Here is a 26,294-nt window from a genome sequence, read left to right on the forward strand (position 1 = left end):
TCCAATATGCTGATTCACATGGGAGAAGATTGATCCTTGCTCCCCCTCTCATCCACCCCTCAGACTTTTTCTTTTCCTCTCCTCTTTCATCTCTCCATTCTCTCTCTCCTATCCCTCCCTCCTTCTTCTTCCTTCCCTTGATTGCTCCATCTTTTCACCCTCTTTTTTTTGTCCCAGACTCCTTCTCCTGCCCTACTGTTCTGTTTTGTTCTCTGCTTTCCTCTTCCCTTCTCTTGTAAAACATGAATATTCACTTGACATAAATTAACAGACAGAGAAGTATGGTATGCAGTAATGGCAACATCTTTCCCTTTTCAGTCAGGAATTCCTGTTTATCAGAACTCTTAGAGACATGATTAGCTACAAGGAATGCAGCATGTTATAATTACAAAGAATGACTTCAGTGCTGAAAGCTCCCTTTCAGCAAAGGTTAGGCAAAGAAAAGTTGTGGTCACTGAGGCTGTTTCGGTTAAGTAAATACTAATTACACAATTCATTCTTCATTATGGCTCTTACTTTGTAATATTTGTGTGTATGTATGTGTGTGTGTGTTGCCACAAAGAACTTTTACTTATGATGCATACTTGAATTATATGTGAAGAGAGGGGAAGAAAGAAGAGTTTATAGAAGCTAATGCATGTGCAATTATTATTTCAGAAGACTTGGGTATTTTTTTTTCTTCAAATCTAGCATCAGTTTACCAAAGTTAATTGAATTATATTTTCTTCAACTATGCAAATATTTCAAAATCTGTGTATCAAAGTTATGAAACAATATATTCTGATGTGAAGCAATAAACATCTTTGGTCTCATGCTGTGAAATTAGTATATTGTAAATCATGTCTATGGCTGCACCTTTAGAAGTCCTCTGTTCTTTTCTCTTCCCCAGATGAGTACCTCTACTCTGGAACAGCTTCTGATTTCCTTGGCAAAGATACTGCATTCACACGTTCCCTCGGGCCTACTCATGACCACCATTACATCAGAACTGACATTTCAGAGCACTACTGGCTCAATGGTTAGTGATTTTCTCATTTTTTGATTGTTTTGCTTTTTGATAGATAAGAAATTTCATTATTAGTCATCCTATGTGTTTGGGGATAGGTGATTTAATTCAAATTATAAAGCATATTTGAAATATTTCCCCAGTAAGTTAGGCAAGTCTCCAGAGACCAAAGTTCATAAAACAATAGTAGCTAAAATTTATTGCTTGTGTGCTATTGTCAATGACATTGTTCTAGGTTGTATATGAGGTATATTTATTATTATGTGGTTTGTAAAGATGAATAAACTGAAGGAGAGGTGAAATTGAGTAATTTAGTCCCGGTTTTATTGTACAACTTATCTGTTGCAGGTGGATTCAAGCCTGTAATCTTTCTCCTGCAGACTGTTTCTATGCCTAAGTCAAATACTGTTTAGAAAACCAATGGAAAGTAGTTAGATTGTAAAATTAACATCTTTTGCTTAAAGCTAATTTATGTTTAGTTTAATACATTTTAAAATTTTACATTTAAAATAATTTTACATTTTACATTTAACTTGTTGATTACTTTTTTGTTTGGGAATCATATGGTATCTGAAATTAAAACAAAGAAGCACCTCCTAAATTAATTTATCTAATTCAAGAAAAATTGGCAACTTCTTTTTCCATTTTTACCCCACTGCCTTACTACAAGTCATAATTTTTTATGATTTTCAAATCATGTTAATTTCTTATGAACACATGATTTCATTCCACTGCAAGGCAGAGTGACATAATACAGCTATTCAAGCAAGCAGGTAGTATTTCTCATTCCCACTATACATACTGGGCCTTAGTGAAGATGACACAGGTAGAGACTTTCTAGGGGCTCTCTTATCTCAGTATTTAAGTAATGACAACATAAACAAGGGGAAAATACTTTAAAAACATTTCTTAACTAAAAGCTTCCAGATAACTCTTTTTACACAACAGTGTGATATCCATTGACCAAAAGAGAATTCTGTTAGGGAAAACAAATATCCCCACCTATGTGTTTATTTCTTCACACTCCTGCCAGCAAGGCTATGTACTACGAAGTTTTTTGTAGAAATGCTTGGCTCCATATATTTTATCAAGAAAAAGCTTACTTATCTATAACAAGATACACTTATGGCTTTAAAATGAAGTATAGATTGTATTTCCCAATCTTGGAATGGTAAATATCATATGGCCGCTCTCTTCATGTCAATAGAGTGTTCTGTTATTTCCTTATCTGTGACACATTCACAAACAAGTCTGCAGAATTGCTAAAATAATAAATGTAGGGAATATTTATTCAACTATTATCTGCATAGCATGCTGTTCTTAGTGCTACATGATGTACATTACAAAGTAGGAAGCCTTTGAGTTAATTTAACATTCTCTTAGCCAACAACATTTGAAGACCAATGGTATATACCTCATACTCTACTACCCACCCACCCTGCAAAGTTTATGTGGGAAGCTTGCTGATTTCAACAGATAACTGGAGCATGAGGAGACAGTGGAAGATGAGACTGGAAAGTTGGGAATATTGTCCTGAAACTAATGTAAAGTTATCTATTAATAATCAGGGAATCAGGTATTTGTTTTTATAATGGTAAGAAGCCTTTGCTCAAAAACAAAGGTGGTTGCAGTGGAGGTGGACACGAGTATATACAGCAATGAATATTGAAATAGAAGGTATTTGTTTGGGAATAGAAAAATCCAATAATATGAGGACAGGTGTAAGGGAAGATTTTTGATTCTGGGAAAACTTTGCAATTAAAGTGAGTAGATAAAAAGAAAGAACTGGACACATAGCACAAATCTCAATGGATTGAATACAAGCAAACATGAAAACCCTGAATGTTCTGACATCGATTTAGTGATTTTACCTACTGACCACCTTTTTTCTTCTCTCTTTTTCCACTTCATAATTCTGAGCTCATCCATCCTAATAGTTTAAGCTGTTTCTTGTTTCCCTAAAACTGTATTTCCAACTTTTTCCTGTAAGTGCTCCTAAAAATATAATTTGATTTCTTATATTTCATCTCAGTGTAAAATCAACTAGTTTGTTAATATGAGAATAAAGATACCTAAATAAATCTTCACCTTAACTGTTTCACTAATATGTTCTGTGATTTTTACAAGTGTTTAGTGATGCTTTGCTTGAGTTTCTTCAAAAATATACAGATATGGATAATTGAATCTAAAATTTAAAATCCTGTAAGACTAACTTTAAGTAATTTTGTTTTCCCTTTCTATCCAGCAAATAATATTGTTTTCCTGACATTTATTCAAAATCTTCATAGCTCCACCCACCAAGTTACCTTGAAGTTCTTTTTTAATTTCTTCCTCTGTTATTCCTCTTTAAATTATCTGTAAGAGTCTATACTTCCTTAAGAATACATGTTGAACTTATTTTTTTATGACCATCATCTTTGTATAGGTCTTCTTTACACTGTCTCTGATTTATTACCACTTTTTTATTTGTTGTTCATTAATTCTTCTCTCCCTGGTCTGAAATGTTTCAGATTTATTTTATGTAGTATCCATGTGAGTCATTGTATTAAGCACCTCTAAAGTATTATTTTGCACATTGGCATAATCCTGAGAGAATTACTATTTCCATTTTATACTTGGTCGATAGCCCAGTGTTAGAGAACTACTAGAAACGAGATTAAAACTCAAATATGTTTATCTAGCTCTTGATACTTTATTCTTTCCATTATGTGATGCAACCTAAATTCTACTCTTGACTGCATAACCCCTGCTTTAGTAGACTTGTTACAAGTAAGGTCCATGTCTCCAAGCCATGTTGGGAAACAACATATTGAGAATGTGGGTCTGGTAGCAGGGCAAAGACAAGTAGAGAAAGTAGGATTAAGCAAATGATGCGGAAGACATAGTACTCTAGCTCGAATCAGGGTCATGTGAGTATATTGTCAGACATTTGCTGAGAGACTGGCAGACCAGGATTAAAGAGCACAATGCTTCAAGAGAGCCAATCAGACAGGAAATTCTCAGTCCATGAAAACTAGGGCAGAATGTGACAGAAATTATAGAAACCATGTGTTTGTCACATAATGAGTAAACACTTGCCATGCTAAAGGAAAAGATTGGCTTGCTTAAGGAGCTTTTTTGTCTTCCATTCTGTGAAGTGGACATTTCCCAGATATAGTCAGCCCAGCATCAAAAGATGGAGGTCTGGCCAGGATTGTGGGAGAACAAGATACAGTGACCATTAGAGGAAGTGTGGTGATTATTGGGAATGAATGTTATCTTAAACATGATCTTATTCAACCTCATACTCCACAAATTGAGAGTCAGCATGAAGAAGGGGCATATCCAGGTCTCCTATGAGCCAAGTGCAAACTTCCATCACTTCCATCTTCTGAAAAGAGTAACATATCGTATCTCCTGACAGGTAACTTGATTGTCATTTTGATGGCAGTTTTGAGAATAAAGGTTCTGTTTTTTCCTTAATAGTGGACCTGATACAGCACAGTTACTGACACGGGTCTCTCACTCTATGGCTGCACTGTCCAGCATGGGAGTCACTAGATAGTTGCTCAAGTTCTCATTAATAATATGAACTGTGGGCTACGATATTGGGTGGCACAGATACAGAACTTGATCATCACCACAGAAATTCCTATTGAACAGAACTAGTATAAAGTATACATATCTACTAATTATCTACAACTTTTCACAATCACACGATACAACACATGTAAATCTTTACTACTCTTTTAGCATGTAGATGTAAAACTTACCCCTGGATTCTATAAAATTGTTGTCAGGTTGAAAGAACTAACAGGTATCTTGTACTTCAGGTAATGGGGGGTCAGTGTTAATGAATAGTTTCTCCACATTCTTCTATTATTATATTACTCATTTCTGATCAGTTTGATTAATTTTTTGGTTAAATTTGGCTTTCTGTGTTTTCCTTTTCAATTCCTAAATCCTACTTTTTACATGCTGTAATGAACTAAATTCCTATAAATGTAAATTGATTTTGTTTAAATTAAGTGAGGTGTAAAATTAAGTTAAACTTATGAGTATTTAGCTGTTAAGATGCAGATTTTAAATAATAAACCTTTATATTGATCCTACATGAATCTTTTGAGTCCATTTTTATCACTGAACCAAACAGGGAGGTTAAAACCTTCAACGCTTATATTTATGTCATTTTGTTGTTCTTTTCCCTGCCTAGAATTAACCAGAGTGAAATCAACTAGCCTCTGCCAGTCCAAGCAAGGTTCCTTGTCACAATTTTTCTAGATCTTTGACTCATCTAGATCTAAACAACTTAACAAGTATGAGTCCTGACTCCTTCTTTGAAAAACTAATCCATCTATTAAGTACCTTCTAAAAGGATGAAAACTCACAAAGACATTTTTTTTTTACTGAGAATGTGTTTTAATTGACATTGAAAAGATTAAGTTTAAAATAAGTAATGTAACTTAAATTGGAACAAGTTATTTCAAAATCACTTAAAGTTAGCTAGTGGAGTCAGTGGTAAAGGCTAAACTCTTTTTTTAAAAAAAAAATTATACATCCTAATTTATTTGTTCACAACATAACATTTCCTCCCTCCAAAGACAAAATGTGATGGGGCATTCTAGAGGAAATCTTAGATGGTTGCACAGTTTGTCAATTTAATCTTAGACTGTATCTGGAATTAGAAATAAAGATACAAGTCAGAGTGGTTACTCAAGCATACTGGACTTTTTGGTGAGAACCTTAAGTCACAACTAAAAAGTACAACCATTTGGAAAATTAAAACAAGGACGCCTCGTATGCATATGTTTTTGTTTAATTTCCTGGAGTAAATGAGAAATTTTGTTTGAAATTTTTATTTTTAACATATGGAGGCAGTTTTTACTGAATGCTCTCCTTGAGTGCTCTGTTGCCTATAAATTCTCCTTCTACACAAACAGCACAACATTTTCAGAAGTGGTAGAAAGAGACACTACAGGAATGAAAGGAACGGAGGAGCTGACTAGGTGTCAGGTCACAAGATAGGTGTGCTCCCTAGGTGAAGAGGTTCTCAGGGAGATGTGCAGATGACATGCACTGTGGCCACTTTTATGCCTTTTTCATTTGGCTGGCGGTGGTGCTAGTTGTCGTGCTGCAAGTACATTTGTGAAAATACATGATTTCAAACTCCATCTCTATTAGGGCATGTGTTTCAAATGCCACAGGGGGAAAGTCTCTAATAAAGCCCAGGTGTCTATTGGTATGATTTTAAATTACTTAATTCAGCAACTATGCATGTCATATACTGATCAAATGATACCTATATTTACCCAAAGTTGGCAGCAACTCAGGAAAGTGTTTCTATCAAAAAATACTAACACCAAAGTCCTAAAACAGGACTTCAATTGAATCTGCAAGAAAGGAGCCCTATGTTCTTGATACTTGTATTTATTTTTAACTGTAAGTATACTTATTATTTAAATCACAGAATAGAGGACTATTTGATCCTATCTCTTTTTTCATAATTAGATTTTTTTCATATAATAAACATTTGACTGAAAGGGCTCCATCATGTAATTTTTTTTTACAGTATTCCAAAATAATTTCCTTACAGTACTTGAAAAAGAACCAACCTTTAAAAGAGTCCAGTAGAGTCTCTCAGGTGGCGCAAGGGGTTAAATTTTAGCAATATGAAGCTATTGGCAGCCGCTGCAGCAAAAGTTCGATCTCCAGCTAGGGAGCTAACCCATATGGAGCAGCAGACCTCTTCTGTCTCACCTGCTGCTCCTCTCAGCAGTGTATTTCAGCAGATAAGCCTGTTCTGCTACCCATTCTGTCTCTGGTGAATCCTCTCAACCCCCACTCCCACACCTCTGGCATACACCCCAGCTCTTGTATGCATAAATAAATTAAATAATCATTTAAAAAGAATAAAAAGTCCAGTAAAGCAAATAATCACTGAAAAAATATAGTAAGATCATCTGTTATACATTAGTTCAAAAGTAAGGAAAAAACTTGAAAAGTACTGTATTCCCCCATTGGCATCATAATAAAATTCTTTGAATATAGAATGCTGTCAACTCCAATGTTTAACTATTCCAATGGCAATATCTGGCAACACCTGGGTAATATTTTGCATAGAAGTAGTGGGTGGTTCTATGTATCTCTGCAACAGGAGACTATTCATCCCTTCTTTTTTGTACTCCTGTTAGACCATGTGTATTTTTTCCCCTATTGCAGAATTTTGTTTCATTTGTTGAACTCTGTAAACAAGATCAAACAATCATTTCATGTAACCACTTCTATCCAAGTATCTGAATATCAGCATCTCTCTCCCTCATGCTACTATTCCTTGTATCTGTGATGATTTTCTGTTTCAAATCTCCAAGACCTCATTTTCTCTCTCTAGGTAGACCTCATTTTCTCTTAGTATTATTTTTGTACCACTGTGTTACTTTGTAATTTATAATTCACCTCAATTATTAAGTAAATCTGATGGGATATTATATTGTTCATGCTGTATGTGTTACTTGGACTTAAATATAAGTGCTATGATAAACTGTACTTGTGTTAAGCTCACATTTTTATTAAAACAAGCCAATCATATTCCTGTGCTTTCTGTATAGGTTCAGTTGTATGCCTCTTGTGTTCTATCCTAATCAAATAAGAATTTATATTTTCAGTCCTTATTGGCCCTGTCCATTTATACATCTGCAACATTAACCTTAGATTAATGGGTTCTATCCACGTGCCTTATCTCATACATGAAATGATAGTTCTTTGTCAGTTACTCAAACTTAGATGCTTATAAGAACCAACTACAGTTCCTTTTATGTGATTTTATCTATTTATTTATGTATTTCTGTATTTTTAATATACACATGACATACAGATGGAGGTTTCCATCCAGCTTGGCAACATTGGAGTTAAGATATGTAAATTTTTTAAACTTCTATAGATTATTATTAAAGCCCTGTCTTTGTCTGTGGGAGTCCACAGTTGGTTGTCTTTTTCTCTACCCTTTGTTGTCATCTCCTTTCAAGTCACTGGAAACATCAAGACTGGGCCTTCTTCTCAGCCACATCTTAGCCATATGTTGATCCAGACTATGACTTATTTGCAGTGCAGTCAGTTCTTATTCATTTTTGTATTCTTTTATCCTAGCAATTTTAGTTGTTCTAAAAGTGCCTTGAACATAGTAATTGAATAGATTCTTTGTTTTCATGAAATTGTTGAAATCCCAATGCCATGTTTGTAGGAAATTTTGTTTCCACATTTTTTGAAATAAAAGACTATATATTTAAATAAAAAATGTATTTGCAACTATGAAGTTTGTTACTTTGCTCAGGGATTCAAAGCCAAGTGTTTGTGATTTATCAACAATTCAGAACAGAACCATATGTGGCTTGCTAAAACTTAATTTTGATATAATCTAGGACCTTATCAAGGTGAGGTTACAAGTTCATATGAATCCACTAGAGTTCTAAGTCTCAGAGGAAAAACAGGGTATAATGAAGAACAAAGAGGAGTCCATGCATGTATTTCCTGTATCTCTTTTCCTCTGAATGCTTCTTGTTTCAGCAGAGGAGAAATTGGGTGGGAGTCCCAAGGCTGATCCGCAGAGGCTGGCATGGTGAAGACTAAACTACCCCTCATTTGGAATCAAACATTAACTGTGTCTGTTAAGAAGGCTATTGTAAAGTCTTATTTACTGGGCTGTTCACCAACTGCAATGAAATTGCAGGGGGACGATTTTCAGTACTTTGGGGGGTACAAAGCAATCAGGGCTCTGGATTAAAAGTCAGTGTTGATCTTTTTCACCACCAGCTTACTTATTTTTGAAATGTTTTCTTTTCTCCTGCTGCTGCTTCTTAAATCCTGCTATACTCCCTTCCAGCTATTTCACATTTCCTGCTTAAATGAGACTCTTCCATCATTCGTCAATAACCACTCTCTCTCTGTGTCATCTTTACTTTAATCAGAAGGATTATTTCTGAACTAGTATCACCCAGCTACAGATTGGTTTTGTGGTTAGTTCTTAATCATATAAAACCAAAACTTAAATACCCAATACTTTTTAAAGCAGAAATTAGTAACCCCAACTGACTTGTCATTGATGTAATGCAAAGGGATTAATTGTATTTCAAATACCTTTCCACTTAACATGTATTACTGACTACATTCCAGTACATTTAGAATGACTTCACTTTTTTATTGTCTTATTATTTTTTTTTAATTGAGGTAAAGTTGATTTACATCACCATATATGATTCAGAGGTACCGGTTCACACCTCTTTAGATATATGTTACCATACTACATTTAGCACAAAAGTCCCCATAATTCACTCCAGTCCATTGTACCCCCTTTCCATCTTGCCCCTCACTTGCATTGTGTTGTATTTAATTGTGTATGTCTCATTTTCCTCATCTCATGTTTTTTTGTTTTGGTTTTTTTTCTGCTGATAATCATTTTACATACAAAAGATACCAGTATTGCTGTGGCTAAATTATTTTATTGTTTTAATTTAGACTCTCTTTTCTTTTAAACAGGAGCAAAATTTATTGGAACTTACCCAATACCAGACACTTATAATCCAGATGATGATAAAATATATTTCTTCTTTCGTGAGTCATCTCAAGAAGGCAGTACTTCTGACAAGACCATCCTTTCTCGAGTTGGAAGAGTCTGCAAGGCAAGATATATTTATTTTGCTTAAGATATGTACATATGAACAATTAACCATGCAACACTGAATTAAAAGTTAAAGTCCATAATTTATAAGTGATAGGATATATTCATGTTACATTCTGTGTATTTTTTTTTTTTGATGACTGAAAGTAAAAAGAAAAAAGAAAAAAAAAGGTTCATATTTTTCTAATATTCCAGTTTACTTTTTCAATGTTTGTCTGCAACCCAATGTGAGTAGGTAGTTATATCTCTTGGGCAGCTTGTTTCTATTATTAACAGTCCATCCTCTCGCCATTTATTGCTATTTGAAGTTAGCTCACCACTTTGTCCTCATCCATGTTGGTATAATTCAATAACCTCATCTTGATATTGAAAGTAACAAAATAGGTCCTCCCCTGGTGGTGCAGCGGTTGAGCACTGGGCTGCGAAGCTGCCTGCAGCCTCTGCAGCGCCAGTTTGATCCCCGGTCACCGGGTGAGGGTCCCACATGGAGCGCAGACCTCTCCTGCCACCCGCTGCTCCTCTCAGCAGTGTACTTCAGTTCTTCTGCCTGTTCTGCTCCCGGCTCTGGCTCTGGTGAATTCTCTCACCCTCCTATGCTTCTGACTGTACCCAGTGCTTGTATAAATAAATTAATAAATCTAAAAAAAAAAAAAGATTGAAAGTAACAAAATAATAACCAGAGTAACAAACATTAACAGAATCACATGTGTATTTTTAGGAAATGCACATCATGCGTGTGAAATTATATATAGTCACATGGATGAAATAAGCTGAAAATATGGTTATAACATTATCATGCACAAATTTTCTAGAGCATTAATAGAGATTAGAGTCAGAAAAATTTGAACAAAGGGAAAATATCAAATATACTGATATGCAAAGTATTTATTTTAAAGAGCACAAATTCATTTTTTAATATTGCCATTTTATATAAACAACAAGAAAGCACAAACAATGAAACAATGAAACAGTTTCATTTTATGGCATCAAACTTTCATGTGAGTGGATATAAGAATTTATATTTTATACTATATATTTATGGAATTTACAGAACACTACTATTGCTGAAAACATACTCTTGACTTCAGGTTATATGTATTTTTAACTGAATTTATCTATATGGAATTAGCTTTACTTAAATAGACAGACACCTTTAGTTATTAAGAGGAAGAATTGTTAAGTTAATAAATACTCTCTGTGGGAAGCTTTCTTTGGTCTTGTGCAAACTTTTCATTTTCTTCCATCTGAACCTATCACTTTTTTTGTCTCAATCTGTGCCCTCAGGCGTTTGAACACTTCCACGGCCAGAAATACAAACTGTCATTGCCTTTAAAAGTGCTAATGAAAACATGACTTTAGATTGAGGCCAACCTGTGAGCACAGATCATTCTTTACGTAGTGTCCTGGCTGGTAATACTGTTTTGCTCTGATCCCTTCACCCCCAGGGGACAGATTCTCTAAAAAGCATCCTCATTCTTTCTGAGACTGAGAATTCACAGTGAATCCTTGGGAAGCCTCTTGCCTAGAGATGAATGGCCCTTGCTGGGAGTCCTGCTGGTGTGTTAGTGTACTGAAGCATGCCTTCTAACAACAGTCGCCCAGTGCTGAAAAGCTGTGCTGGGGATTGACATAATTTGTATATATGAGCTACATTAAATATGTCATAGAAGATTTACATCTTGTATTTCAAGAGTCAGTGTCTGATGAGCAAATATAACAAATGTGTGTTTTTTGTGCTTGTTCAGTACTTATTTCTTGATAGGCCTAATTGATTTGATATTCATTGATAACAAAGCAATGTTTTTAACCCTTGTGTACATAGACTAAAAGTTGATTTTAGAGGCGAAGAAGTTTGTTTAGGAAAAATTCCATTTTTCCATTTATAAATTTCTATATTAAATGTATAATCTAAATTTAAATATTGGCCATGGGATATTTTAACTGAATTATGAACAATCCCATAGAACTGAAAAGACAGAGAGAATTGTAGTACGTGTATCTTCCCACCAAAACAAAACCAGACAAAACAAAAAACCTTTGAGACCACACAAGATTTTGTCACACTATTGTCTTTGAATAAAAAGCTAACAAATTGTAAGATCAAATAAGGAAATGTGATGGATTAATTTTCTCTTTACAAAAAGATGAAATATATGTTCTTCTCACATAGTGTATTTCTTTATGTGGTCTCTATTTTAAATGAGCAGTATCTTTATAACTGTATCTACATCTTCCTACTATGCACTGCCCATTAACCAAATGATTACTAAATGTTTTTTTAATTTCTTACTTGTAGCTCTGCCCGTGTTTCTAACTTAGCAGTTTAGGATTAAATTGCAGCAAGACAAAAATGTGTACTTCAAACTGGAGATTTCACCGACAGGATTAAAAATAACTCAAAATATCTAAAAAATTTGTTAGGTTCTGCAAAGTTTAATTTAAAAAAGCAGCTACTCAGCATCAGTGTTTTTGCTGTTCTAATATTTTCACAGAAAAATGGTTCTTCTGACATGATTTGGAACATATTATTCCTCTGTTGTTTCAGTTTTTACCCCCATGAGGTTATTATAATATTGTTTTTCTATTTCCACAAATAATAACAGATGTATGTCTATGCTATGAAGCAAGATCTATAAATAGATATAAGCAAAGATCCAAGAAGGAAGAGATGATGTTAGAATTAAGAGTTGACTCTGTATTCTATTGAGTTCATGAAGCTTTTTAACAGCATGGGGTCCTTTATGCTATTTTTTTCCACCAGGATAGTTTCATAATATCTATTTATTTGGTAATACTCAGACTTTTATGTTCTTGCTATTCGTTTTCATTTTCAACTGATAACTTTCAACTCAATGAAAATCTTTTAACAACTTAAGATTCCCCTGCTTCTGCTACTAAAAAAAAGTTGCATTATTGATTTTTTGAAGATATAAAATTATACTGAATAGTATATAGTGATTGGTGGAGGAGGGGGTTTGGGAAATAGGCAAAAATTACACAAAAATGAGTAATTGTTCACAGAATAAATGTTATTTTTTTAAATCTTGTAACCCATTCATTCATTATTTCAATAACACACAAAATATAACTCCTTGCAAAAAAAAATGTCTAGATACTGAGACAAAGTAAGCTAATTTCCCTCTTCTTTAAAACCTCACAGTACAGAGAGGGTAATGGATATATGAACATATAATCATATAATGTGATGGAAATGAGAGCTGAGAAACCTACGCATTGAGTGAAGCTCAAAAATTGTTTTCAAAGGAAGTGGATCTTGCATTGAATTCTGCAAGGGAAGGACTACACTGAGGAAAGGAGGGTGGGCATTTCAGATAGCATTGAGACAGAGTGTATTTGATTTATAGAACAGTGAAATCTTGTTGTAAGTAGAATTCAGGAGTGTGTATGATGAGCAATGTCATTTGAGATCAGAGTGGTAAGTTGGAAGATAAGATAAACTTCATATTAAGGCGTTTAAAATCTATCCTATAGTCAATGAGAAAGTATAAATGTTTTTAGGTAGACAAGTGACTTGATAGGTTTAGTAAGCAATAATTTTGAGGATGTACCTGGATTGAGAAATATTTGTCACTGGGATACATGGTAAGGTGGTTCCCTAAAGATAATAGAAAGAGATACGTGTAAGTTCAAGAGGGAGAATATAAGTGTAGATTTTCTAAGTGCCCTTACTTTATTACCATTCTTTTATTAATTGTTTAGTGTCTGTTAGTGTTGTCCAACGGAATTTTAAGTGATGATAAGAACATTGTCTGTCTGCACATACTAACAGAGTAGCCATGTGGCTTTTAGTGTTGACGTGATTAATATGACTGAGGAACTGAATTTTATTGTTATTTAATTTTACTAACTTTAATTCAAATTGCCTCATTTGACTAGTGGCTACAATTTAAGTATAAGTCACCAAAGTATTCATTTACTTAAATACATTTATTGTAAATTACCCTGTATATGACATAGTGATAATCAGTAATTTCAGAGAAATTAAAAAAGTCATGATACTTGTACTCACTGATCTCATAACCAACTAGGTGATATATACATTAAACAAGAATCTACACAGATTAATATAAATTGGAAAGTATGTTAGGTACTATAATGGAAAAATCACAGGGTGGAATTAGGAAAAATGGGTGTGCTTTAAATTGGATATAGAAGGTCTCTCTGAGAATTAAGTTTTGAACCATAGAGTCAAAATGATTAAGCATTAAATGATTAGGATGGGGAAAAATATTCTAGGCAGAAAGAAAAGCATCTTTGAAATCTCAAATATGGGAAAAAGCACTTAAGATGTTCACCTTCACTAAGTTTAACAAGTAAGTAGAATATTAGCCTAATAGTGATTTGTTCCCTTGAAAAGATAACATCTAATTTAATAGTCTTCAGAATTATTGTCTTCTATGTTTATAGCTAGGACTGACTGATGATGCAAATATTGATGCCATGATGTGTGTGAAAGTTTCCAACAAATTTTTGTCCTCTTAAAGCCTACAAACATTTTCATTTGTCTTTATTCTATTGCGAGACTTTGATATTTGCCCTGTGGCAAGGACTCCTATATTCTTAGTAACTGTGGTTTTTCAGGAGATGAGACAGATCAGGAAAATCACAAAGAGATAGAATCTGATATTTGGAACAAGAAACACCAAAAATAGTTTATCTTTTATATTTGGCATGTTGAATTTTATATGGCTCTGAGATATGCTATTACAATTGACAATAGAAAATATGAACCTGAGGCTCTGTAGTGTCTGAATTCATGAATTTGAAGTTTATTGGTGACTCTTGAAGACATGGAAGCATCTGAAATCAACCAAGGAAATTTATACAGCAAGATGAAAGAGCAAGGACAGAATCCTAAGGGATGATGATGTTTAAGAAAGAGCAGAGACAATCTTAGTAATTGAGTAAAAAAGGCAATTGGGTAAAACCTAGTTTGATAGTTTGAGGGAGAACAGAGCAAGAATATTATAACAAGTCAAGGACAAAATCTGTTTCCCAAAAAAAAGAAATTGTCACATATCAAAATGCAGTCGGTTAAGATTATAATTAAAAGCCAGCTATTAGATTTGGCAGTAAAGATGTATAACATGCAGAACCTTTGCCCAAATGATGAAATAATTTAAATTGAAATCCAATCTAATGTTAGATCTTTGCTGTACTTGTTACTAGTTCAGTTTTCATTCTAGAAAATGACAATATCTGTCTTTTCCATGACTATTTTATCAGGCAATTTTTTTTAGATTTATTTATTTATGCATACAAGAACTGGGTTGTAAGCCAGAGGTGCGGGAGATGAGAGGATTCACCAGAGACAGAGTGGGAAGCAGAACAGACAGATATACTGAAATACACTGTGGAGGGGAGCAGCAGGTGAGACAGGAGAGGTCTGCTGTGCCATGTGGGTTGCTCCCTGGCCAGCCAGGGATCCCACTCTTGCTGTAGTGGCTGGCAGTAGCTTGATAGCACTGTCTTTAACCCCTGTACCACCAAGGAGGTCCTTATCAAACACATTTAAGGCTTTAATAAGATCATATGGATTTGGATATGACAGGTACTGAAGAAGGTACTGGAAAATCAGTGATTTAGATTTCTGTTTTCAAGCAGTCAAGCAGTTAACTATTATAAGAGATGGACATGAAAATAATGTAAATATGTGGTCACACCACAGTGTGTTGTATACAACAGATCACACACACACACAACGCACACATGCATACTTTTTTTTTTTTTTTATACAAGCACTGGGTACAGTCAGAAGTGCGGGAGGGTGAGAGAATTCACCAGAGCCAGAGCAGGGAATAGAACAGGCAGACTGACGAAGTACACTGCTGAGGGGAACAGCGGGTGGCAGGAGAGGTCTGCACACCATGTGGGACCCTTGCCTGGCGGCCGGGGATTGAACCGGCGCTGCAGAGGCTGCGGGCAGCTTAGCAACCCAGCGCTCAACCGCTGCGCCACTGGGGAGGCCCTTGCAGACTTTTTTTTAAAGATTTATTTATTTATGCATGCAAGAACTGGGGTACAGCCCAGAGGTGCGGGGCGGGGGGTGAAAGGATTCACCAGAGACAGAGTGGGGAACAGAACAGGCAGATCAATGGAAATACACTGCTGAGGGGAGCAAGCAGTGGGCGAGTCAGGAGAGGTCTGCTGCGCCATGTGGGTGCTCCCTGGCCGGGGATCGAACTCATGCTGCCGTGGCTGCGGATAGCTTCATGGGTTAGCCTACACCACCAGGAAGGCCTGCATGCAGACTTTTGGAACCAGATCAACTAGCTATGCTTTGAAGTAGAGAGTGACAGTTTGTGTTTATTGGAATATTAGGTTAGTAATCAAAGGTTAATGGGGAGATAACATAGTTTATTAGTTTTCAGGTCAAAATGACATACTTTGCCTTCATTTTAAGCAATATTTGTAGTTTGAGCATAGATATTATTTCTGGACATAGTCAAAATTTACAGTGACATACAGACAATTGTGTGAAAAAATTGAACAATGCAATTTTGATAGAGATGAGCGGACAATGAAAAGCACTAAAAAATTATTTAGAACCTATTTCATAGGGTGATTTTGAGAAATTGAGCTTCAGAAAATTAAGTACATTTATCCAAAAGATCTCTTTCAAACTCAGATGTTTATCTTTCTTACATGGCAGAACACAATTTACTAATGAATTATTTTTCAGTAGTTACTCCTTCCAATTAAGCTGCCACTCAGTTTTCTCATGTTAAAAATAAGGTGCTTAGTCTAGAATGATTTCTAAAGTCCTTACCAAACTTTATAATTATTTGATCCTGTCTAGTAGTTAATATTTTCAAGTATTAAATTGTGTAACTTAAACCCTGGACTGCTCTTTCAGGTGGTAAACTACACAGATTTTCATGGCTGGGTAATAAATGCTGACTAGCATGAACAGGTGAAATAGCATGAAATAACTCCCTGAGAAGAATTGTGTTTATTTGCTGGGCAAGTTGGTCCTTGCAGATATTATTATTTATGTCTGTGTGATGTTTATTACTGTATGATATCCATTATTCTCTCTTTCTCTCTCTCTCTCTCTCTCTCTCTCTCTCTCTCTCTCTGTGTGTGTGTGTGTGTGTGTGTGTGTGTGTTTCCCTTCCAGACCCACTCTTAATGTATGGAACTATCAAGCAGTTCAGTGAGAGTTGCTTGAGACTTTCCACCTCAAGGCTGTTTTGCATTATTTTTCTATTCTGTTCATTTCTGAAAGCATTGTCCATTAGTTTGCTTATGCTAGCCCAATCCAGATCCCAGCTGTAGGTTATGCCAGTTCTTTTTTGTTCTGCAATATTTCCTTTTGTCTACGCCAGGAATTCAGTTTGGATGGCCCTTTCACATAACTTGCCTGGGGGTCTAATTAATAGCCCTTTGCTTCAAATCCACTTGCATTGTCTATTTTGATATATGGTCCTCTTTGGACAATTACTGCCTTTGAAGATTTGTGTTTTTAGGCTGATGGCACTTTCCGTATTTATTGATCTCCACCGAGTCATGTTTTTTTTTTTTTTTTTATGCTTTCTTTCAGCTTGTTACTTACAACCTAAATGAGAGATTTAGAGCCCACAAGTTACAGATGTGCTTTTGCTTCACTTCCATCTGTTTTCCTGTCAGAAATTCCTGGGCAAGGATTTATATCGTTGGCTGTAACATTTTTTTTTTTTAATTTAATGTACTCTGTCCTACCTGAAAAAGACTGCTTAACATGCTTAGATTTAGCAAACTGTAATCTGTTACATCTTCTAAACTGAATTCTTTACCATAGTGTATTACCCAAACCTCATTTCCAATAATCTTTACAAGTTTTTGAACTAGTTAGGAGAAACATGTTCTCCATTTTGATTTCCCAATGGCAAATTAAAAACATCTCTAATAGAGTTCTTTTTATGAAGAAAAAAAATTTGCTCTCAAAGCCTCTATAGAATTTATCCCTTAAAAATCACTGTGTTCAATACCTGCCCTAAAAAGTTTTTTTTTTTTTGTTTTTCTTCTTCTCTCCCCTTTCTAAGATACTCAAGTTTGTATAGTTGTTTTTCTTGTAATACTTAGATACTTGTATATTAGTAGATGAAGGAGATTTATTTTAGTGATTTTTTTTTACTCTTAATACAATAATTACATGAAACCTAGTTATATAGCATATTGCAAAAGAAGACACATGGGCTAAAAATGAAAGTACCATATAATTCTCTCCTTTGATTCAGTGGGTATAACTTCACGATCTTCCATGAGTTCATTTAGTGTATTAAGATATCCTCAATTAACCACTTCCTGTTATATGACAGTGTATTTTAATGCACATGATATCTATTTACATGAGACTTTTGAGGTTTTAGTCCAGATTTTCTTTCCATTTCTACCTTTTCATAATCATTGTTTTAAGCTTCTACTAAGGTCATTCTGGGTTTGCATTATCATTATTATTTTACACAGCCCCAGGCAGACCATGTTTATTAAGTTTACAAAGGTTTTAAAACTTGTCCCTAGAAATAACTCTGTGAAGATTGAGGCAGCAGATAGAAGTAGATTGAATAGTTGTTCTGAAATGTCATATGCTGTGACCACAACACTAGGATTTCCTGATACAAATGCTTCTTAAGACAATTTAACACCTGCAAGGTACAATTCTTATTATGAGTGAAAAATCATATAGAGATATGAATGATGCATTGAAATATAAGACACTAAATAAAAAACTCAAAAGTATTAAATTGCCCTAATCCAATTTGTTAAATTTAATAAAAGGGTCAATAGAAAGCTGTGCGCTTACCTCAGTGTAATAGTTTCAATTATGGAAAAAATGTCTTATTGATTTACCACTACATTTTTAAGGCACATTTCATAAGAAGGTGGGTAATGGTACTTCTATCTAAAATCTCTGACATTAAGTGTTATCATTAATTAGTAGAACTGGAGTGAAGTGTGCAGAAGATGTTGTATAAATTATGGTTTTCAGAGTGTTTCAGAGACTGCCATTCTCTTGCTTATACAAAGATAAGGGCAGCATTGGGTAAAAGAACGAAATCTTAAGCAAAGTAAAATCTCTAACCTCTGATCCAAGCATCAACCCCATTTTTTAAAGTGCTTAAGTTGTGATATTCTCTGTTGTTTATTGATTTGAAAAGCCTGGTGTCTTTCATCTTAACCTCGTTTTAGTAGGGTTGCAGATTTCTAAATATATCTCCATATTTTAATTGACTACAACATGCTCACAAATACCTTGGCGATTTTATTGATCTTCAAGTCTTGAAAGCATAGGAACTGAAAGTCAATCATTGCATTTTGTGAGTGTCTGTTTCCCGATATGTAGGTGAAAATTACAATATTTATAAAGTGCTGAGAGATTGTTGAGTAGGATGATATGGATAAAAACCATGTTTAACAGATGAACCCAGCATGGTGACCCAAAGGTCAAAAGGCTCACTCAATATAAGTTCATGTGTGACAGCTTGTAGCTACTCTATATGTCTATGTAAGATTTATAGGAGCTTGAGTTTGCTGGGACAGTAAAAGGAAAATGGAATCACCATTAACCTTCTTGTGACTGATCTACTCATTAGAAGGTACTATGATTAGAAAATCATAGTATTTTTCATAATATGCAGCCATCACCAATTAAATGCCTCAAAATACTGCATTTTAAAACTGATGAAAGATTGCAGATGTGTTTTGTTTCATCTTTGACTTTTTTTCTTTTCTGTTTTTATTAATCACTTTAAAATTAAAAAAAAAAATATTGCACACACTTAAAAAGCTACAGAGAATAAGAAATCTGGACCCCTCAGCACTCACCACCCAGATTGAACACATGTGGTTGGTGTTGTTTACATTTAATTTCTTTGTTACTTTCATCTGCATCTTTGTGTAGAGGATGTCAAGGCTTTTGGCAATCTGACCACAAAGAAGCTGTGATAAATAGACTAGAGGCACAGAGAAGTGACCAGTGACTAAAAGCTGCTGATTCTGACATCTCAATAATAAATCTGTTGTGTTAGTGAGACGGTTGTGTTCTTTAGAACTTCACAAAAATAAGCAAGGAGGTGACAACTTAGTACAAAAGTGGTTACCTCCCTTTCAGCTCTCCTCTGGGCTTAAAGTTCTCAGGGGGGATTGTGTGGATTTGCAAACAAATCCAGGGACTGAGGGCTGGTCAACAAAGTCAGTCAACTGACACTTCCCTGCAGGGGAAATACAACTCTTTCTGAAGTAAACTTTGCCATCCCAGGTCATGCTTCTGGATGTCTGTAAGAGTTACTATTCAGTCATTAAACGCTTATAATCCATTTCTGAGAGCTATTATCCCAGAAACTATACTTGTTTCCCTGCTGACAGCAGGTGACTTTAATCTTTGACCTGGATTTTTTGTTTATTTTTTTATCTTTTTATTCCTTGAGAGACGGGGAAAGCTGGTCAGATGGGTAGGCAAGAACATTTAGATACTCTTTTGTTTAAAGGATTTAAATTTCCATTTGTCGGGTTAAAAAAAAATGCAGGTACAATATAAATCTCTTTCCTGTCCCACAATTTACGCTAATAAAATGTGTGAAACTACTCGTGCTAGGTTTAAAAACAGTAAGCAAAACTAGGCCCTGGCATTATATTCATGATAATTTCTTTATAGATATTAGATTGACATTATTTTTGACACTATTTTTCAAATTTATTACTGCCTTTAAATATATAAAAATATAGACAGTGAAAATTAAAAAATATTGAAAGTATATAAGAAGAATGCACTAAAATGTTTAAGATTTTAACTCCAGCTGTATGTAGTACAACTAGAATTCTCGTGCACCCATATATACACACATATGAAGACTTCATATATATATGTGTGTGTGTGTGTGTGTGTGTGTGTGTGTGTGTATGGACTACACTTGTAAATTAAAAATACAAATAAAGTATCATTTGTATTGAAAAAGATTAGTTATCTCGTATTTTTAAATATATTTAAAATCCTTGAATAATTAAAGATAACATTTTCTCACTGGAATTTTAGTACAAATTAATATGGAAATCATTATTATATTCAGAGGAAGCATCACTATTTTTCACCATTCTTATTCACCTCTAAGTTTATGTTTATTAAATGATTGGAGGATACTATCATTAAAACTTAAGTCTTATCTAGCATTAAAACTTCAAACTTATTTAGATAAATCTGCCTTCACATCTGCACAAATCTGATATCATACAGTAATTGGCTGAAATAGAGATTATATGTATTATTCAGTAGTGACACTCAAATGATAAAAGTACCATTTATAAAATACAAATTTAAGAGCAATTATAGTTACTTGTTTATGAGGATTATTATATAGACTATATTATGTATGTTTTCTTAAAAGAAAACTTATTCACTTCTTTGCTAAATCTTTTAGTAATCCTTCCTTGTGTACTAAATAACATAGACACTTTGGCTTGCTTTTAGAGCAGTCTTTGAACTTACCCCAATGACTTTTCTAACATTTTCCTTCGCCATTTCATTTTATCTCAGTCTTTGTTTAAACCAGCTTTGTTCTAGGTCTCACTCATGTTCTGAATTGGTCTACCTGTTGTCCTTCCCCACTGGTTTCTGGCAACTAGATTTTTCCTGAACCAATCTCTGAACCCATTTATCATGTGAAAGATATTATGAAATCTCACTCTTCAATGAAGCCTGTTCTATTTTCTAACTGGAAAGAAATTGCAGAGGAGAGTCAAAATCTTTAGCATTTACCTGCATTTTTATTTATACTTTTCTAAAGATGTATCAACTTTTTATTGTATATTTACTTAATCATGATTAAATGTGTTTATTAATTGTGACAAATAGGGTGTTACTGACATAGCTGGAGTAGATGTTGGGTAAAATAATAGGGAGTCCATCTTCTAGTGAAAATTAAAAACTATTAGAAAGTCAACTAAATGTTATTTTGCTTTTTATTATCAGCATGTGTCAGCAATTGTAAACAGTATCATTGACAAAATACTACTGCCAGAAAGTATTTTGTCTGTGCAAGTTCTAAACAATTGCTGTGGTTTTCACTGTTTCTGTTATGTGTCTGTGTATATACATATATGTGTCGTCAGCTCCCAACAAGCATGAACTCAGCTGCATGTGTTCCAAGAGTAAATTCACAAAGATTTGGAATCACATAAAATTTAAAACAGTGAGGCATAGCATAAATTGTGAGGTGTGATATTTTGTTCATTAAGTACAAATTTTAGTTTAATGATAAGTTATTGAATTTCAATGTCTTTAAATTTGAAATGTCTTTAGATTATGTGTAAGTCTAGAGAACAACTCAAGAAAGTATTATTTCTTATTTAGGCAGAGAGCTATTATGAAATCATTCCGTTGTTTATAAGAGGGGACATAAAACATGTTCGCTCTGAGTGCCACATTAAATGCTTGGTGTTAGGTGCTAAGCCCATAAAGATAACGAAGGTCTCTTATTTCCAGGATCTTACCTTCTCAGCTTTCCAACAAATCTAAGAGTAACACTAAGGTTTGCTCTGCTACTTTGGTATGTCATCTGAGATTGGGATTTCTGTATGACCCATGATAATATTTAAAAAAAGATCTGTCTCTATCCCTCTCCCATCTCTCTTATTCTCCCCCTTTCTTCAAGATAGCAACCATTTATTTGGCTTTGAATTTTCTTGGAGTGTAGTCACTTAACTGTTTTTCTCTAATTTAATTTTCAGAAATAAAAAGCATGGCTAAGATACTTCCTAGATAAAAACAGCCTTGAAATTTGACAGTGAACTTTACAGAACATAGACTGCATGAAGTATATGAATTTTTATAGAATTTACATGTTAAATATAAATACATTAATGGTATGTGACTCCAAAAGTAATTTTTGAAAGTTGAAACTAGGTTCTTATTGTGCTTATGCAATGAAAGTCTCATTTTATTTAATACAAGCATAGAAGTTCTATTTGAGTTAATCAATAAGCCATTAATTTAGTATTCATAGGGACATATTAAATTAAAAATAAAAAAATCTTTTTATGGTGATGTATTGAGTAGCATAATTCTGTTTATTCTATTTAATTAATTTGAACACTTATATTTTGCTAAATGTCTAAAGAACATATTTAATGAAGTATTCAGAGTAAAATAAAGTATGGAAAACATTGATCAACATTTAATATAAGATTGCTTTTATATGTATGTTATTGTATATGTACAAGTACCCTTGATATTTAATTAGTAAGGCACTAAATTTGGAAAAGACTATTGTTAAGTCTATACAAAGGCATATTTCTAAAGATGCAAATACTGATCTTAATCATGTTCAAACTATATAGGCCAGTGGTAGCATTTATTGACCACAGGTTCCTGGCCCGGTGCTAGGCACTTTACACAATGTTTTCCACTTACTCATCAAAATAGCGATATTTCAAAGCATTAATCATTTTGTTGATGGGAAAACAGAGACTGAGAGAATTAAATAACCTTTTGTAGGTCATGAGTAAAACTTGGCAGAGATGGGGTTTGAATCCAGAACTGCCTTGCTTACTGTGGCATACATATGCATCTACTCATTCCAGAGAGCTGTGTTGCTTGCATTGCATTCATTTAGCCAAAGAAAGACATTTAATGTGAAGGGGAAAACTGCCTTTTCCCTCACTCAGAGTTCAAGCACTTATATATGTAGACTGTCTGTCTTTGTAAACAATGACGTAAACAAGACACTGTTAGTAATAACCACTATTTTTGCTTGGGAATAGAATCATGTCAGTAAATCTGTATCTTTATTTTCCTCTTTTCCCAGAATGACGTAGGAGGACAACGCAGTCTGATAAACAAATGGACCACTTTTCTTAAGGCCAGATTGATTTGCTCCATTCCTGGAAGTGATGGGGCAGATACTCATTTTGATGAGCTTCGTAAGTCATATGTCCTTTTTTTAATTAAGAAACATGTTCTTGCTTAATTAAATTATTTGGCATTTATTTTATTTTAGCCCCAAATGCCTGACTATATCACCAACAAAGCTCGCAGCAGTGGTTCTCACTAACTTTGTTTTTTTTTTTTTTTAAGATTTATTTTTTTATGCATACAAGAACTGGGATACAGACCAGAGGTGTGGGGGAGGGGGGTGAGAGGATTCATCTGAGACAGAGTGGGGAGCATAACAGGCAGATCTACACCACTGAGGGGAGCAGCAGGTGAGTCAGGAAAGGTCTGCTGCGCCATGTGGGCAGCTCCCTGGCCGGGGATCGAACTCGTGCTGCAGTGGCTGCGGACGGCTTTATAGGTTGTGTCTTAACCCCTTGCGCCACCAGAGAGGCCCAGTTTTCACTAACTTTGAACGCACAGAAATATGCAGGTAGAAGTGCTCTTGATGTGGATGCACATTGTCATGAGGCCAACCTCTCCTCTAGGCACCCCAAAGTTAGTGAAGGAAAGAGAACTGCAGCAAGGACAGACCCATACTTCTCCATGCAGTCTTTCACTTTGAGGGAGATGCTGTATAAAAGGTGACAGGAACTTAGGTTCCTTATTCTGCAGATGCCCTCTGCTGGAGAACGTGGGAGATTTGGTCAACTCTGTCTCTGGCATGTTCATAAAAATGACTCAGAGACACATAGTTTTCATTTCCTCTCTTAATCCTCTCTTCATTTCCTCTAACTTCTCTCACAGCTAATTTTAGAATGAATATTTTCAATTATATTATATATATATATAAGATGTCAACACCATGAGTTTTTATTTTCTTGAAATTTCTTTTTTATGCAAAGGCAAAATGACTATTGCTGAATGGTTTGTTGTTATTCTATTTTACCATGTTAAAATATACATTAGTATTTATGGATTAACTCTCAATGTGTATGTAAGCATGCTCACATCTTAAATAATCTTTTAAATGACATTATTTGACATAATTTAGTATCAGTACTCTGTTAATTACTTGTGTAGCTATTTTCATAGCTACCAAATAGGCCATTGAATTACTAATAAGTTGATATAATAGAGAACAGCACTTTTCTACTCTGGAGAGTAAAAGTAACTTATGTTTTCAGTTTTTCTTCTTTTGGATATCACCTGCTCCCAATTGGAAACAGTCATGGGAGATTATCAAATGAATGATCCCATTTATAGGTGATTGAAGTAAATACCTGGGTGGTTAAATGTCCAGCTGAGTATCATAATATAATGACTCACTTTGATTTTATATACTAACTACACTCTCAGAAATTTTCATTATTAAAAAAAAGTAAATGTATAATACTGGAAAATAGATATAGTGAATTATTATTTTTTTCCCATTAATAGAAGATATTTACTTACTCCCCACAAGAGACGAAAGAAATCCTGTAGTATATGGAGTTTTTACTACAACCAGGTATGTTAAAAAAAATGCTTATAATCTTTTTAGAGAATTGTTATTTGTATAGAGGCCAATGCATTTATATATAAAAAGAATATATTCTTTTTGTCCCCTCCTTTTGTCATACCATTTTTTCATTTTACTTTTTCACTTAGTATTTCTTAGAAATCTCTTATACCAACAAATCAAGTATCTTCATGTTCTTTAAACATGAGCATAGTTACCCCCGTGCCGATTACCACGTTTGTAACCAGTCCATTGTACATTTCCAATGTCCTTGACTGGTAAAAATAATACTTCAGTGACTAACTTCATACATATCCCATTCCCTGTATAAGCAAGTATATTTGTGACACTAGACCCCAAAGTAAAATTGCTGGGTATAAAGTCATATGGTTATCCTCATCACTTATTATTAGTATATGTTTATGCCTGAAATATTTCAAGCTGTGTGACTTAGAAGTGATACTAAAGAAATGCATTTCTTAGTCACTGGTTAGACCATAATTATGAGATGGAATAATCTTGATTTTCAAAATGTTAACACAGCAATTTCCCCATAACCCGGTAAAGGTGGGCGTATGGCTCTTGATCGCCACCTCACTAGCCTACTAACTAGGCAAAAGGAAGTTGTATGACTTGCTCAAAGCAGAGGAGCGTTACTAGCAAACATGACATGAGAACTAATGATGTTTTCTTAATTTCTGCCCCTATATTCTTGTCTTCTGTCTGCATAATACTCTTTCGAACTTGTCATGCTCTCTGTGACTGCCTCAAAATTTGTCCTAGTGTCTATGAAGCTTTTTCAAAGAATATACACAGTCTTTTTTTTTTTAATTCAGTAATTTACCTTTGACTGTGTTTAATGCATGTCTTTCTTTCTACATATTACTGTCTGCAATAGATACTTTGAAATACCTTTCACTTTTCCCATAGTTCTGCTGTCAGTCTTTATCAGTGTCTACTAATATTAGTATTGAAGTAATCAATGATATTGATATTAAGAAATTATCTTACTGTCTCCTTTTGAATAAATTATTAAAATATTTTGTAGGCATATTATTTCTTCTCTGTATCCTCATTTACTTCAAAATACCTATGTGTAAACTCAAGTTACTATTGGTTCACAATATGTTAGAAAAAATACTATTTGTTTAATTATGAGATATGGAATATGTATATTTGAATATGAGAATAAAGATGATATCTTTGTAAGCTGCTAATTTGAACTGCATTTCTGGTTTTGTAATTTCTATGATTCTGCTAAATATTATAA

The 26,294-nt window shown here is 34.2% G+C and overlaps 1 protein-coding gene across 2 annotated transcripts in view; it reads left to right on the plus strand.

Annotated features, from left to right (window-relative positions):
• Window positions 1–26,294, plus strand: part of SEMA3D (semaphorin 3D) — a 175,904-nt gene that overhangs the window by 113,040 nt on the left and 36,570 nt on the right. For both annotated transcript variants that reach the window (XM_054692482.1, XM_037510764.2), the window contains exons 7-10: window positions 890–1,018; window positions 9,515–9,657; window positions 23,459–23,573; window positions 24,964–25,033. In XM_054692482.1, the coding sequence (XP_054548457.1) occupies window positions 890–1,018; window positions 9,515–9,657; window positions 23,459–23,573; window positions 24,964–25,033 (457 nt within the window). The remainder of the gene's footprint in view (window positions 1–889; window positions 1,019–9,514; window positions 9,658–23,458; window positions 23,574–24,963; window positions 25,034–26,294) is intronic.

This window comes from Talpa occidentalis, unplaced genomic scaffold (assembly GCF_014898055.3).
Source record: "Talpa occidentalis isolate TD23 unplaced genomic scaffold, MPIMG_talOcc4v2.1, whole genome shotgun sequence".
NCBI classification, from domain to species: domain Eukaryota; kingdom Metazoa; phylum Chordata; class Mammalia; order Eulipotyphla; family Talpidae; genus Talpa; species Talpa occidentalis.